The following is a 12,226-nucleotide window of genomic DNA, read 5'->3' on the forward strand; positions in this document are numbered from 1 at the left end:
ATTTGACAAAGAGTTTAACTTTCAATGCAGGACTCTGGTAATGCATTTGTAAGGGTGTTTCAAAAGATGCTATTAATATGTTGAACAGAGGTAAACATATTGTAATATACATTAAGTTATTTGTGCATAGTGAGGATCGTTACCAAAAAACTAATATAACAAAACTTTCCTTGAAGTATGAAAATAAATTATTAAATGTGGAAAACATCTTTTTATTTTTTATTTTTATTATTACATCTCATCACCATATCACTTGCTTTGCTGCTGTTATGATTTATTATTGTTGCTTCTACCACAATACTTAACTTTCTATGTACAGGTAATAGGAACCCATCTGAACTTTAACTGGGGCACCACTACATGTAATAGAAGAGAAACCAAATAAATGAGTCAAAAGAATTCAAAGCGAAAATACATGTTGAAAAACATGAATATCGAAACTTTTAAGAATGTTGTTATGCCAATTGGTAAGAATTATTATGTTTTTAAGCACTGGCTAAAACCAGTTATCTGTTTGTTATTTATCCAGGATAATTTGTACTTAATGATGCCACATGTCTTTCTTAATAATTACAATCTGTTATACCAGTTAGTACATACCTGCTCTGCAAAAAAGCACAAACCCTTATCTTCCCTTATACATTCATAGGTCTCTCCAAGAACTGGGTTAAAAGGCTTACTGCCTGCTCTGTAGTATGTTGAAGAATATCCGGAAACTGCAAAAGCAGCAACAAGGATCTGAAAAACAAGGACAAACACAATCTGTAATGTTCTGTGGTTTACTACAGTAAGCATGGCAATTTACATTAAAGTGGATTTATTTTGTATTTTGCAAAGTGGATTAATTCACACTAAGACAATGTTGAATGTAAAATGTACTAAACAATACTATGTAACGCTTCACTAGTTTTTAGTATCTCGGTTTTTTACGTGACAGTGAAATAGCAATGAGGGAGCATTGTATCCACCAAGAAAACTGTAATGTAGGTTAGGTGTTTGTGTATAGTTAAATAAATAGTACAGTGACAAAAGAAAGTATGCCGATAATGCAAATATTTTGCAGCATTAGGTGGATTGTATAAAAACAATACCCAGGCCTTAAGAAAACAAACATCATTAAAACATCAACCTAAAACTTAAGAGCTACCCTTGCTTCATTTCATGATTTCAAGGGGGAGGCTGTTCTATGGAATTGAAACCAAACAACATACACTTCTTGTTACGTATGGTGGATTTAACAGTGTGTGTTTAGTGACGAGCAGATGGTTTGGAATACTGAGGAACTACAAGTCAGCACAATTTGATTGAGTGTTTTCTGCACTTACAAGAAACCAACGTCTGACAGCAGGCCGCTTACCATGCGCTCAAACAGATCCTCGGTCTCAGCAGCCTTGTCCAGCAGCTCTGTGTATTCCAGCTCCTCACAGAGATGCTGGAGGGTGTTGAGAGGCTCATTTAGCTCCACTGGCATGGACACCTTGGAGAGGTCCTTGCCAATGTTGTTTCTCAGGATGTTCCACAGGTTTATGTTGCTGGTGTCTGGAGAGGGGGCAGGGAGGCACGTGCGCCGGCCGTTGCGGAATCCACCCCCGGCTAGGCCACCATTTGGCACTGCAAACAAAGCACAAGCAGAAACACACAACTTGCTTTAAAAACACTGGGTGGTTTGCAAGAGATATTTATTTCCTAAAGGATAAGAGTCTTGATTCAAGTCTTGACTGGTATATTAATATATAAACAACACACTCTGCTCATCCCAAATGGAGTCTGCCTAACTCCTTTCAGAGTGTTTTTGTTGTTGAAAAAAACAGATACACAATAAATGTTTCTGTTACAGTAGTACCAAGTTCCAAAAATCTGTAATTCTATGCAGCACATACTTGGCCTGTTATCTGCAACGCTGGCATTGTCCTCTGAAAAGTTGTCACTGACATCACTGACATATGATTCATCATCTGATCCCTAAAGAGACAAATAGAGAGCTGTATTACTAAAGAACCCCACAAATGTATCATATTACCTTTACCTTTTAATCATCGATAAAGAGTTAAATAATCCCTGTAGTGCACTTTACACTAAGTTATAGCATTATATAAAACTCTATTTCCTAGTCACTAGATTCAAACGTTAAAGTGACAGAAATGTCTACATCTAAATAAAATGAAATTAGTTTGCAACATCAATGTCTATTTTTATGGCCTAAACAGACCTTAATACCATTACCCGAAAATTTATAAACCTGATATTTTTGTATTTTCAACCCTTATTTTACTTGATCTCTATTGTAGGTTTTAATAATGTTAATAAGTGGGTTATTATAGATAGTAATGCAGTATTAACATTTAGTTTTAGACATTGTTTAGACCATTAAAATAGACCCCATATAGTTCCATGAGGCTGGTGGTGTCTTGCTATACTGTACAACAGTTAACGTGGTGATTCAACCAAGCCTGAGGAACAAGTGATGGGTGTATAACATTTTCAAGCATAGATAGACAAAGAAATGCAAACCACATTACTTTTCTGTACATGACTAAGAAAACAATTATGGACAACCTTTTGAGATACTGTTGACCTCCAGCAGAGTACACTGACATTGCTGCCACCGACTTAACCCTTTTAACAAATGGAAAAGAGATTTATAAACAGTTATTTTTTTTAATTCTATTTTGCGTTATCTTGGTTCACCACGTAATTCTAATTAACGGCAGACTAACTGAAGCACACGTGAGTCATCACTAGTGTTTTATCTGGAATTCCAGTGGTGGTCCACACCCACCCTCCCTCCATCCTTCTCTCACCTCATTCTCCGATGAGCTTGCTGACAGCAGCACTTCCTGGGCATCAAAGAATTCCGAAACGGATTCTGACATGGACAGCCTGCTCTCGTTGGAGGCTTGCTGTGTCAGTGGGAGGCTGACATGGATCTGTTCATTGGGCTGGAGACCAAAAAGAACAGACGTGCTTGATGAGTTATTTAACACTTGCAGCATTGGCAGGAATACAGAATCCAACACCCGGACAGCTTTTTAATGTGTAGAAGGAAGTCATTTCTAGGAGGTATTGAGTTTCAAATAAACACAAATCAATATCCTCAGCCTTTTAATTTAGCTTATCATCTGTTTCAACTTCATATAGCAAGCTGACATTTCTTGTGCAAAACACTATTGCTTTGTAATGCACCCTAAGGAGTACAGCAACACTTGTAGTTATAGTGTGCTGCTAATATATTTATTTATAAGGACAACTATCTGTCATCACTCCAGTTTCATTAGCCTGAAAATTATTTTAATCATACTAACTACCTTACACAATACATCAGTACTGCACTATATAGCCTTTATGAGAGTATGGGATAAAATTTTGCTTCATTGTGAGTAACTCTGGAATCTCTTCAAGGTTTGTTCTGAAAAGTGGCTTGATTTCAGAAAGTCAATGTCACATATTTCCCTTGGGAAGGACGACTATAAATCACACTAAAGAAAGGCGTTTCAAAGCTCTATAACAGGTTCCTTTTCAGCGACTGATTTAAGTAAAAACAATTCAGAGAAACCTTATAAAAGGTCAACTGCTTGGTTTCTTCCAACTAGAAGGAATGAAAAGAAATACAACAAATCCCTGTTGCAAATCTCCAGCATCTACTGATAAGCAGGGGATACACATGTCTGGGTTTCTGTCTGATTACCCAGCCCAGCAACTAATAAGAAATTGGACAGTAGCCAATACTGAACTGTTTGGTAAAAGGACTTCACATACATTATTTTTTTGGTTTTAAATCAGTGAGGCCACATAGCCAGCTCTGCCCAGCTTAAGCCCAATGTTGATGCCCTTTGTAGGAATGTCAAACAGAGCTGCAAAGAAATGTCCCTTTGTGTTTTTGTTTATTCATGCGTCTGTTGGTATGAGGGTTTAACAAGCAAATTGACAAAGAGTCAGGGTATGAAAAGCAGTGAAGCGTTCAAGACAGTTACACAAGTAAAACATTCAGGGTTTTTTTTTTTTTTTTTGTATTTGTATCGTGATGCAGGGGTTGAACAGAAATACATAACAGACTTGCCTTTTCATAAGGATAATCATTTTCAGACGCTCTTGGCTTGTAGGCACACATTTCAGAATAGAATGAGGTGACTATTACTGACTACATAACTACATATCAATCAGCTATCTTTTGAAAGTCTTCATGTTAGCACAGTATTTAGTTATGCTGCCTTATTTATACGCTTTTCTTTTTATGGGTCAATATTTTGTGAGACAGATTATGCACAATCAAAATCCTACCTCGTCAGTGCTGGGGATGATATTTACACCGACAACTTGCTCAGACAGGACCGATTCTGAGTGTATCCGGTGAAGACGAGTCATCAGTTCAGCATTCTGTGTCAGAGCCTGAAACAAACCGTAATGCAATAAAACAGTTTGAAAAGGTTTGTTCCGTTTATGTTACAAACAGGCAGTTTATCATTAATCACTGTACTGGTAAATCAGTGAGCATATAAGCCTGCTTTTTGTTTAATCCTGTATTTTATTTTGTCCTTCTAGTTCTTCTATGTGAGGCTTACAGTATCAGGATAGATAATAAATGTGTAAGGCCAAGGGTATTGTTAAGAAGAACTCTATCAGAGAATCATTTTCAACCTTTCTCAAGACACTTTTGTTAAGCAATGTCAAGGATAAGCAAGCTACAGACTGCATTCCAAACCCTTCCCCTACCATAAAGTTTAAGCGTAAAGATAACATCTCTGGAAAGCAGCATCTTATAAGTTAATATGTTGTGAGTGGTGTGTCTCCTTTTGTAATAATAGACGTCATCCTGTGCAGCATGGGCAAGGTAGAACTACAGTACTGTGATCCAGGATTTAGTGAACAAACCCCAGAATGGAAATAATTTTAGAGGTACCGTAATATGTTGGAGAACAAAAAAGGGACACATCCAAAATGGCAGCAGAAAATACAGTGGTGTGGTCCAACTTCTTGCATTTCTCGTTTTTCTAATTTCTACTAACTGCCCCTACACCAGTCCCTAGTGAATGAATCTCACAATGAATGCCCCAGATTCTAAATAGAGGACCACTCAAGTTTATCTTCTTATGTAATGTTCATTGTTAAAATGAAAGCAAAGAAGGGATTGTATGAATGAGACAAAGAGACAGTATTGATTTAACATGAAGGAACATTGCCAATTCACCTAAAACACAAATGAAATAACATTTGATTCTCTGAAGCCTCACCGGGCAGAAGATAATGAGTTTGGCTTCGGTGAACTTTTTTTACAATTACACAACAGAACTGTTCCCACAATTGTTAAAGCCTTTTTCAGAATGTAGATTGCTTGTTCATTCAAAGTTGGCCTCCATTAAACTAAAGGCAGGCTACATTATTTTGGTTTGGGTCTCTGAAACATGTTTCTTCTTTTCATAAAATAAAGATTCCTCCAGACCTTTCTCTTTAACAGGCCGTGGGGTGCTCCCATAGACACATATGATCATTTTGTTTGTTTATTTCTATATTATTAAGATAGAACCAATTAGTAGCCTCAAATGTTAGTGAGAGACTGACATTGAAAAAATATGTATTTATTCATATACTGTAACAACGGAACTGCAAAACAGTTTTTTTGCACTCAGATACATTTGGCTTGAGACACAAGGCATATATTTAAAACATTCTTATTTTCCCCAAGAAAACTTCAATGTGAGAAGGAATGCATCATTATTTTGACAGGCATTTTTATATTGCCATTTTAGCCATCAGACACAGAGCAATGGTGCTTCACCTTTATGAAACAGAATTACAAATGAGCTTTTCAGGCTTCATTAAACCCTATGTAAGGCAACAAGATCATTGCATAGCCAAGGGCTTGTATAGCTAATGCTAGAACTTACATATTTAACCTTTTCTTAACCTTAGCATATTTTAGACTAATTGCTAAACGTTCTTACTTCTGTGACCCATAGGCATGTATCATCGCCTGAAAGCCTGTCACCTACATTTGATATAAAATAATACACTGGCTTAAGATATATGTTTTTGCTGGCCTGTATTATAATGAGGAGGGTTATATTTAATCTGCATGTTTCTCTGGGAAGGGTTTCTGTAATGTAATTTTTTTAAATGGCTCATCTGTATCATCTTGCACACTGAGATGTGTAATATTCCTAAGCTTTTTGAACAGTGTTTGCACCTTACACTTTAAAGATGGTCCAGTCTGAGAAGAACTGGTGTAAGTGAAAGTGAAGGAAAAAGTACCTGTGATAAAGACCTCTTCAGCGTCACAATCTGGGCAGTGCGGCCTGCCTGCTCCTGCTCAGAGATGAGCTGCTTTATCTTCTCCTTCTCTATTGCTACAGTATTGAAGGCAGACTTCAGCAGAGAATGAACTAGAAGAAAAGAAAGATAAATATACCTATTGTGGGAGAGCAGGTGTTCCTAACCCTAATTGGAGGCTTTAGGACTCTGATTGAGACAGCCACACTTAGCCCCTGCATAAAGGGAAGGGCAACCCTGTGGACAAGGAAGAGTGAGGCTAAGGCCTAAGAGCACACGGAGAGAGAAGGGCTGAGAGCAGCATGTTGTGTACTGGGATAGCTGTAAATTGGGTTCCGTTTTGTTCACTGGCTCACCACACACCAGCGACCCCTGTGGCTGGCCGGATGCCTGCAGGCTGGCCTCTACGCAATTCAGAACTGCGTGGTCCTCCGACGTTGTAAGTTCTGAATAAGGCTGCACAATTGGCTTGCAGAGCGAAAAAAAAAGCTGACGGCTGACAGTACTCATTTCAGAGAACGCGAATGCATGTTTTCGTCTCTCCCGAGTTAGTTTGGGGATTACAGCGGTGAACCAGGCTGAATAATAATTAGACATTCCAAAAATTGTGAGAAAAATTGGAAAACCAATAAAAATAATTGTTAAAAAAAAAAGGGCATGGAAGTGCTTTAAACTGCTGTTTCTGAATCTGGGTTTGCTATTTCTACTGTTGACCAGCCTTGACCTTGATATTATATACACACATACTTTATAGAAAATAACACAAGCAGTAGTGATGATGGTGGTGATGGTGATATCTGGGTTGCACACAGGGATACTAGTAATGCTTATTGCTGCATGTTCTACATTCCTTTGTAAATACTATTCAAAGGAGTGACCATAAACATGCTACCAAAAATGTTAAACACATTTACTGCAGTAACTGTCTGCTCATTTTTAGGCACAAACTGCTAATCAAACTAGCAAGAAAGCTTTTTCAAACTTGCTTGTTTTGAAATCATGGTACTAATTCTGAAGTAGAGCAATATTGTTAAATATCTCGAAATGCAAGCATTTTTCTCTCCATTAATGACACAGGTTCTAATATAAATTCCTAGCACACCTTCCCAAAACCTAAAAAACTATGATGAAGCACACTATATTAAAACTTAAAAAATTCTCAGATCCATTTTTGTGGTTCTTCCTCTCATCCTGTAATGTGATAGTTTGAATTCTATACGAACTAGCTAGAAGACTGTGTTACAGTTACTACAGCAACAATGTCACTAGAACTATAGCTGTATTTTTTTTTTTTTTTAATGTATTGTTTGAAATGTGAAAGTGTTACCTTTCTGTGCAATTAGACAGAACTCCTCTTGCAGCTTGATATAGTCTGTGGCACACTCAAGTGTTTCAGTGAGCCTGCTCATAGGAGGTTGAAAATCCACTAGATCTGCACAGAGGTTCGGATTGGATGAATGCAAACGAACTTGGGTCATTGAAGCACTCAAAGGAATCTATTTAATAAAGAAAGAGAGGCACATTCAGTGACAGGCTACATAATCCATTGCATGTCATTAATTAAAACCGTACTTACTAATAGGGCAGAATGTGTTAGCCTAACATACGTATGATCTCTTTAGATAATTTCTAACCTACATTTCTTTTGTTTCTAAAGGATAAATATGCAACCAAACTGAACCAGGTTGATGAATTCAGACCAGTATACAGGTAAGGTCAATGTTAAATGTATTGTGAACAGTTACAGGACTTGACTGAAGAATTCTCATCAGCAACTCATCCACCTAAAGTTCATTAGGAAAGCAGCACATTATGAGACAAACAGACGAGCTTTGGCACTAAAATGTGAGAAAGAAAATACAAAAACCCTTTTTAATATTTTTTATTTTAAAATTGGGTTGCTGTAAACATTATATTACAGCAATCCGTTTTACGACTTTGCTTTTCTTTTCTTTACAATGTGAAAAAATTATAAAAAATATGATCTTATATTTAATTGCTTTGCAATCTGATTGCGACTGGCATGCAATTCATTTACTGCAATTGTCGCTATAGGACTAGGATTAGGATGGGTCAGCGAGTGATTACTCCTAAAAGATCTGTATCCTGTAGCCGATTCATTCACTCTCTATCTCTATTATCTTTAGTAATTTAAACTGTACTTTGGAAGATTTGTGCTGCTTTATACTTTACTTAACAAATCAAAAGAGATCATCAAATGCTACTCTCCATCATCGGAACAAGTAGTTGAAAGCTTGCATCTGCATACATCCTGTAGAATACAATAAATCACTAAGGGCTCAAGATCTAGACTTGTTAATAAAGGAGTCTTCTCAAGTTCATTGCTTTTTCAGTTTTCTACTAAATCTACCAGTCTTTCGCCTGCTGAGAATCAAAAGTTCAATCAAGTTACAGATTGCAATTATTAGGGAGAAGCATTTCATTTTGACTCCTTGTTAAGGAACTTAGCTCCACAACTTACAGTAGTTTTGAAAGTGTTGTTAATCATGTTCTTTTTCCAAATATAATTATATAAAAATAATCATTAAAAATATATGGTTACAGTACACTTGTCATTCAATCTATGAAACAGGAAAGAGGTTTTTTTGGTACGTGTTATGTATATTATTATTCTTTTTCCCTCTCACTCAGTTCATCATTTGAAAACAGTTTAATTTTTGCCTGTCAGACAAAAAGGTAACGGATCCGCCACAAATGAACCCCATATCACAATTATAGGGGTCATGCTACCAAAGCTTTGATTCTCAAGCCATGGCTTACTACACACATTCATCTACATTTACTGTATCGGTGGTCGGAAGGGTTTTGAGCAGGCAGTTGCTTACTTTTACATCTCTGAAGTGTTGCAATGAACAATCAAAAACCTGAAGAAATGAAATACTTTCACTTATTATGGATTGTATTACATAGCATTCATTTAGAATTATGCATTAAGTGGACAGTGGGAGTGTTACTATTGTCAGACAAAGGGGGCAGGGTGGGGCCAATCAACAAATACCCCACATACTTTTCATGTTCTGCAGGGATAATTATCATACTTTCAAAAGTGTGTATTTACTGTAAACTAAGGGGTTACAGAATGTTTTGTTCAGGGGTGTCCTCCAATGTCTGGAGGTTTGATAAAAGCTTTCCCCACTTTATATAATTGAAATAATGCTAGGCTTAGAAATAGTGTTTACTGTAATGTCTTCCTGGTATCATGGCATTGTTTGTGAGTTTGACTGATGTTGTAGTGCGCATTAAATATTGACAGCAAAATGTGTTGTCTCAATGAGTCTAACCAGAGGGAAAACCCTCTATGAGTTTGTGCATATTGTCACCGAAGCCAGTTCTAAAACTCAACACAAGAATGGAATTATCATTTGCATTAACTGTTGGAAAGGAGTGCCAGAAAGGAAGACCTTCTACATTATTTGAATAATGTAAAAGCCTAAAACATGAACTATCTAGAAAATATGTTTCTGTCAGCAATCAGTTGAATAAACAGCTTCCACAATCCAAAACAAATATGTTATTAACTTACATCACTCACCATGGCTGTGCAAAATAAGAGGATGTAGAGTAGATTTGCATGACTTACATCCATACGTACATTACAATGTAAGTGCGGCATATGCATGGAGAGACTAGATTCTAAAACTGATTTCCACATAGGATAAGTGGTTCTCTAAAATATACTGTACATCCCCAGCAGGAGAGGAATAAGGCTCTAGTTACAATCCATCAGAATAGGAACTTCTCCAATGCAGTTATTGTTTCTAACTGGACTGTACCTTAACCACTTACTATCACAGCAAGTTGAAATAATCTCACAAGTTAAAACAAAAAATGCTTCCCAAGATGAGTGCAAAGAAAACATTAACTTTATGCAAGCAGGTTGGACACTTGGCTATAGAAGTTTTATGAATATTGCAAGCTCTTAACACATCCACTGAGTTAAGAGTGTGAGCAAAATAAATTGGTTGGTTAAAGCAATGCATATAAAACTCCTCAAGAGAATTGCTTAATCATCACCCTCTTCCAGCATCTCCATTATTTGAAGAACTGATCGTTGGGGAGTGTGATGATCCATGTATACTCTGTATATTTTTTGCAGCATGCCTGGGACCCAAAACTTACAGAAAGACATTTAAGAATTGATGAGAATAAAGGACATAATCTGTACCTGAAGTTGCATTTTTGTATCTTTGCTGACACTTTTTGTTCTCCATCTTCTGCTCAGTCGCTTGTCTTTCTTTGTTATATCTACACAATTAGCCTACATTGTTCAAATGGATTAGAATATACAATAAGGAGTTAATGTTACAGATCAACAGCCAAACAGCCTTTTTCTAATACAAAGATACATTCTTGTTGCATGTTAATGAAGCCATGGTATCTTGTGTTTTGCAATGAAATGACAAAAGGGGCTCTATTTTAACCTGAGTAACACCAAAGCAGCTCTATTGGATATAATGGATTTCCGGTGGTGTTACTAGTATATAAAACATATATGAAAAGAAACACTAGATATTAGTATTTTTCCATAAAACATTGTTTCTCCCATAAAATATGTATAAAACAACTTCGTAGTCGTTAATATATGAAATTGAAATAAGAAAAACAACATTCAGAATGTATTTCATCACAGTCAATACAAGGGTCTATGATGTTGGGTAATCAACTGGGAAACTACACTTTATTTTCTTTCCTTTTTGTCTAGTTTCCAGATAGACAGCAGTGGAGGCATAAGTTATATAGCATATATGGGAAAAAAGCCACAGGGTACGCATCTACACACAACCCCCTCAATGTGTCTCTATACCCTGGCTTGAAGGATCTTGATTTGATTTATCTAGTCTCCATGTATACTCAAACCTTTATTTGCTGACCTGGACTGAAGTGGAAACCTATTATGAAAGATCTCATAACAGCATTCTGCTTCCTCACTTAGCCCCACTGTGTAGTGTAGCGTAATTTCCATAACTTTCTTTTTACCTGCATGTCAGTGAAGTTGGGTGCAGACTGCGTCCTCTGCAGAATTTCAAGATTTTGAAGTAGTCTGCTCAGTTCCACAAGGCCTGACTGACAGTTTGAAAGCTCTGAAGTAAAAAAAAAAAAAAAAAAAAAAAAAAAAAAGGAGCAGACGTTTAAGGTTTATGTAGAGCAGGGCTTCATAGTTATACATGAGGTGGTATTCTCCTACCCTATCTGAACATCAGCTTCTATTTTCCTGCTAGGAACTTATAATTCTACTGGCATTTGTATTATGCAAGTTCCAAGATTATTTGAAATAAAGTAGGAGAAAATAATAAAAATCAATTTGTTATTTACCAGATTTGCCTCTGGGGCCATAAATTTAATTTTGGTCAAAACTGGAAAGAATGAGATTTATTACTAATGTGATAAAAAATATTGTAAAAAACATGAAAAATGACTGTAGTAAAAAATTGATGGGGGTGGGCTGTGACAAAAACAAAAACAGCTGCTTTGAAAAGAACAGATCTGGAATATATTAACCAGAGAAATAAGATTTTCAAAAGTATCACACTGGCGAGCTTATGAATAACTTACAAAAGGTGTTCATTTTCAGTTATATTGTAATGCACAGTTTATCTTGTAAACAGCTTTCAGTAGCAACTGCAATCATTTCCAGCGTTACAGGACTGTGAATAAATCTCCTGAACTCAATTAGCTTGTACTCTCTGACTGCCAATCGAACACAACTAACCTTCTGCACACTTGTCCATCTCTTCAGATTCTTGTAGCCACGCAGCCACTTTGCTTTGTCCATTGCTATATGATGCAGGTAAGCTACTGGTGCTAGGAATGGGAGGCTGCCAAGGTGAGGTTTTTGGCTTTGTCTAAAACCAAGAAAACATGTGAAACTAAGAGGTAACAGTTGAACTTTCTGATATAACCAGGGTACATGATCTAAAATACCAAAATAAGATCTCTTGAC

At 36.6% G+C, this 12,226-nt stretch overlaps 1 protein-coding gene across 4 annotated transcripts in view; it reads right to left on the reverse strand.

Moving 5' to 3' along the window:
- The window catches only part of LOC121322194 (oxysterol-binding protein-related protein 6-like), a 43,695-nt gene that overhangs the window by 9,278 nt on the left and 22,191 nt on the right, over positions 1-12,226 (reverse strand). For 3 of the 4 annotated variants that reach the window (XR_005951006.1, XM_041261789.1, XM_041261788.1), the window contains 10 exons: positions 11,996-12,128; positions 11,263-11,366; positions 10,451-10,543; positions 7,592-7,760; positions 6,247-6,377; positions 4,279-4,386; positions 2,802-2,939; positions 1,881-1,962; positions 1,358-1,611; positions 601-738 (listed from right to left, as the gene is read on the reverse strand). Coding sequence is in view for 3 of the 4 variants with exons in the window: in XM_041261789.1 (XP_041117723.1) it covers positions 601-738; positions 1,358-1,611; positions 1,881-1,962; positions 2,802-2,939; positions 4,279-4,386; positions 6,247-6,377; positions 7,592-7,760; positions 10,451-10,543; positions 11,263-11,366; positions 11,996-12,128 (1,350 nt within the window). In the remaining variant the exon portion in view is untranslated. The remainder of the gene's footprint in view (positions 1-600; positions 739-1,357; positions 1,612-1,880; positions 1,963-2,801; positions 2,940-4,278; positions 4,387-6,246; positions 6,378-7,591; positions 7,761-10,450; positions 10,544-11,262; positions 11,367-11,995; positions 12,129-12,226) is intronic. The other variant, XM_041261790.1, reaches the window with a different exon arrangement.

The sequence above is a fragment of the Polyodon spathula genome, chromosome 10, assembly GCF_017654505.1.
Source record: "Polyodon spathula isolate WHYD16114869_AA chromosome 10, ASM1765450v1, whole genome shotgun sequence".
NCBI classification, from domain to species: Eukaryota; Metazoa; Chordata; class Actinopteri; order Acipenseriformes; family Polyodontidae; genus Polyodon; species Polyodon spathula.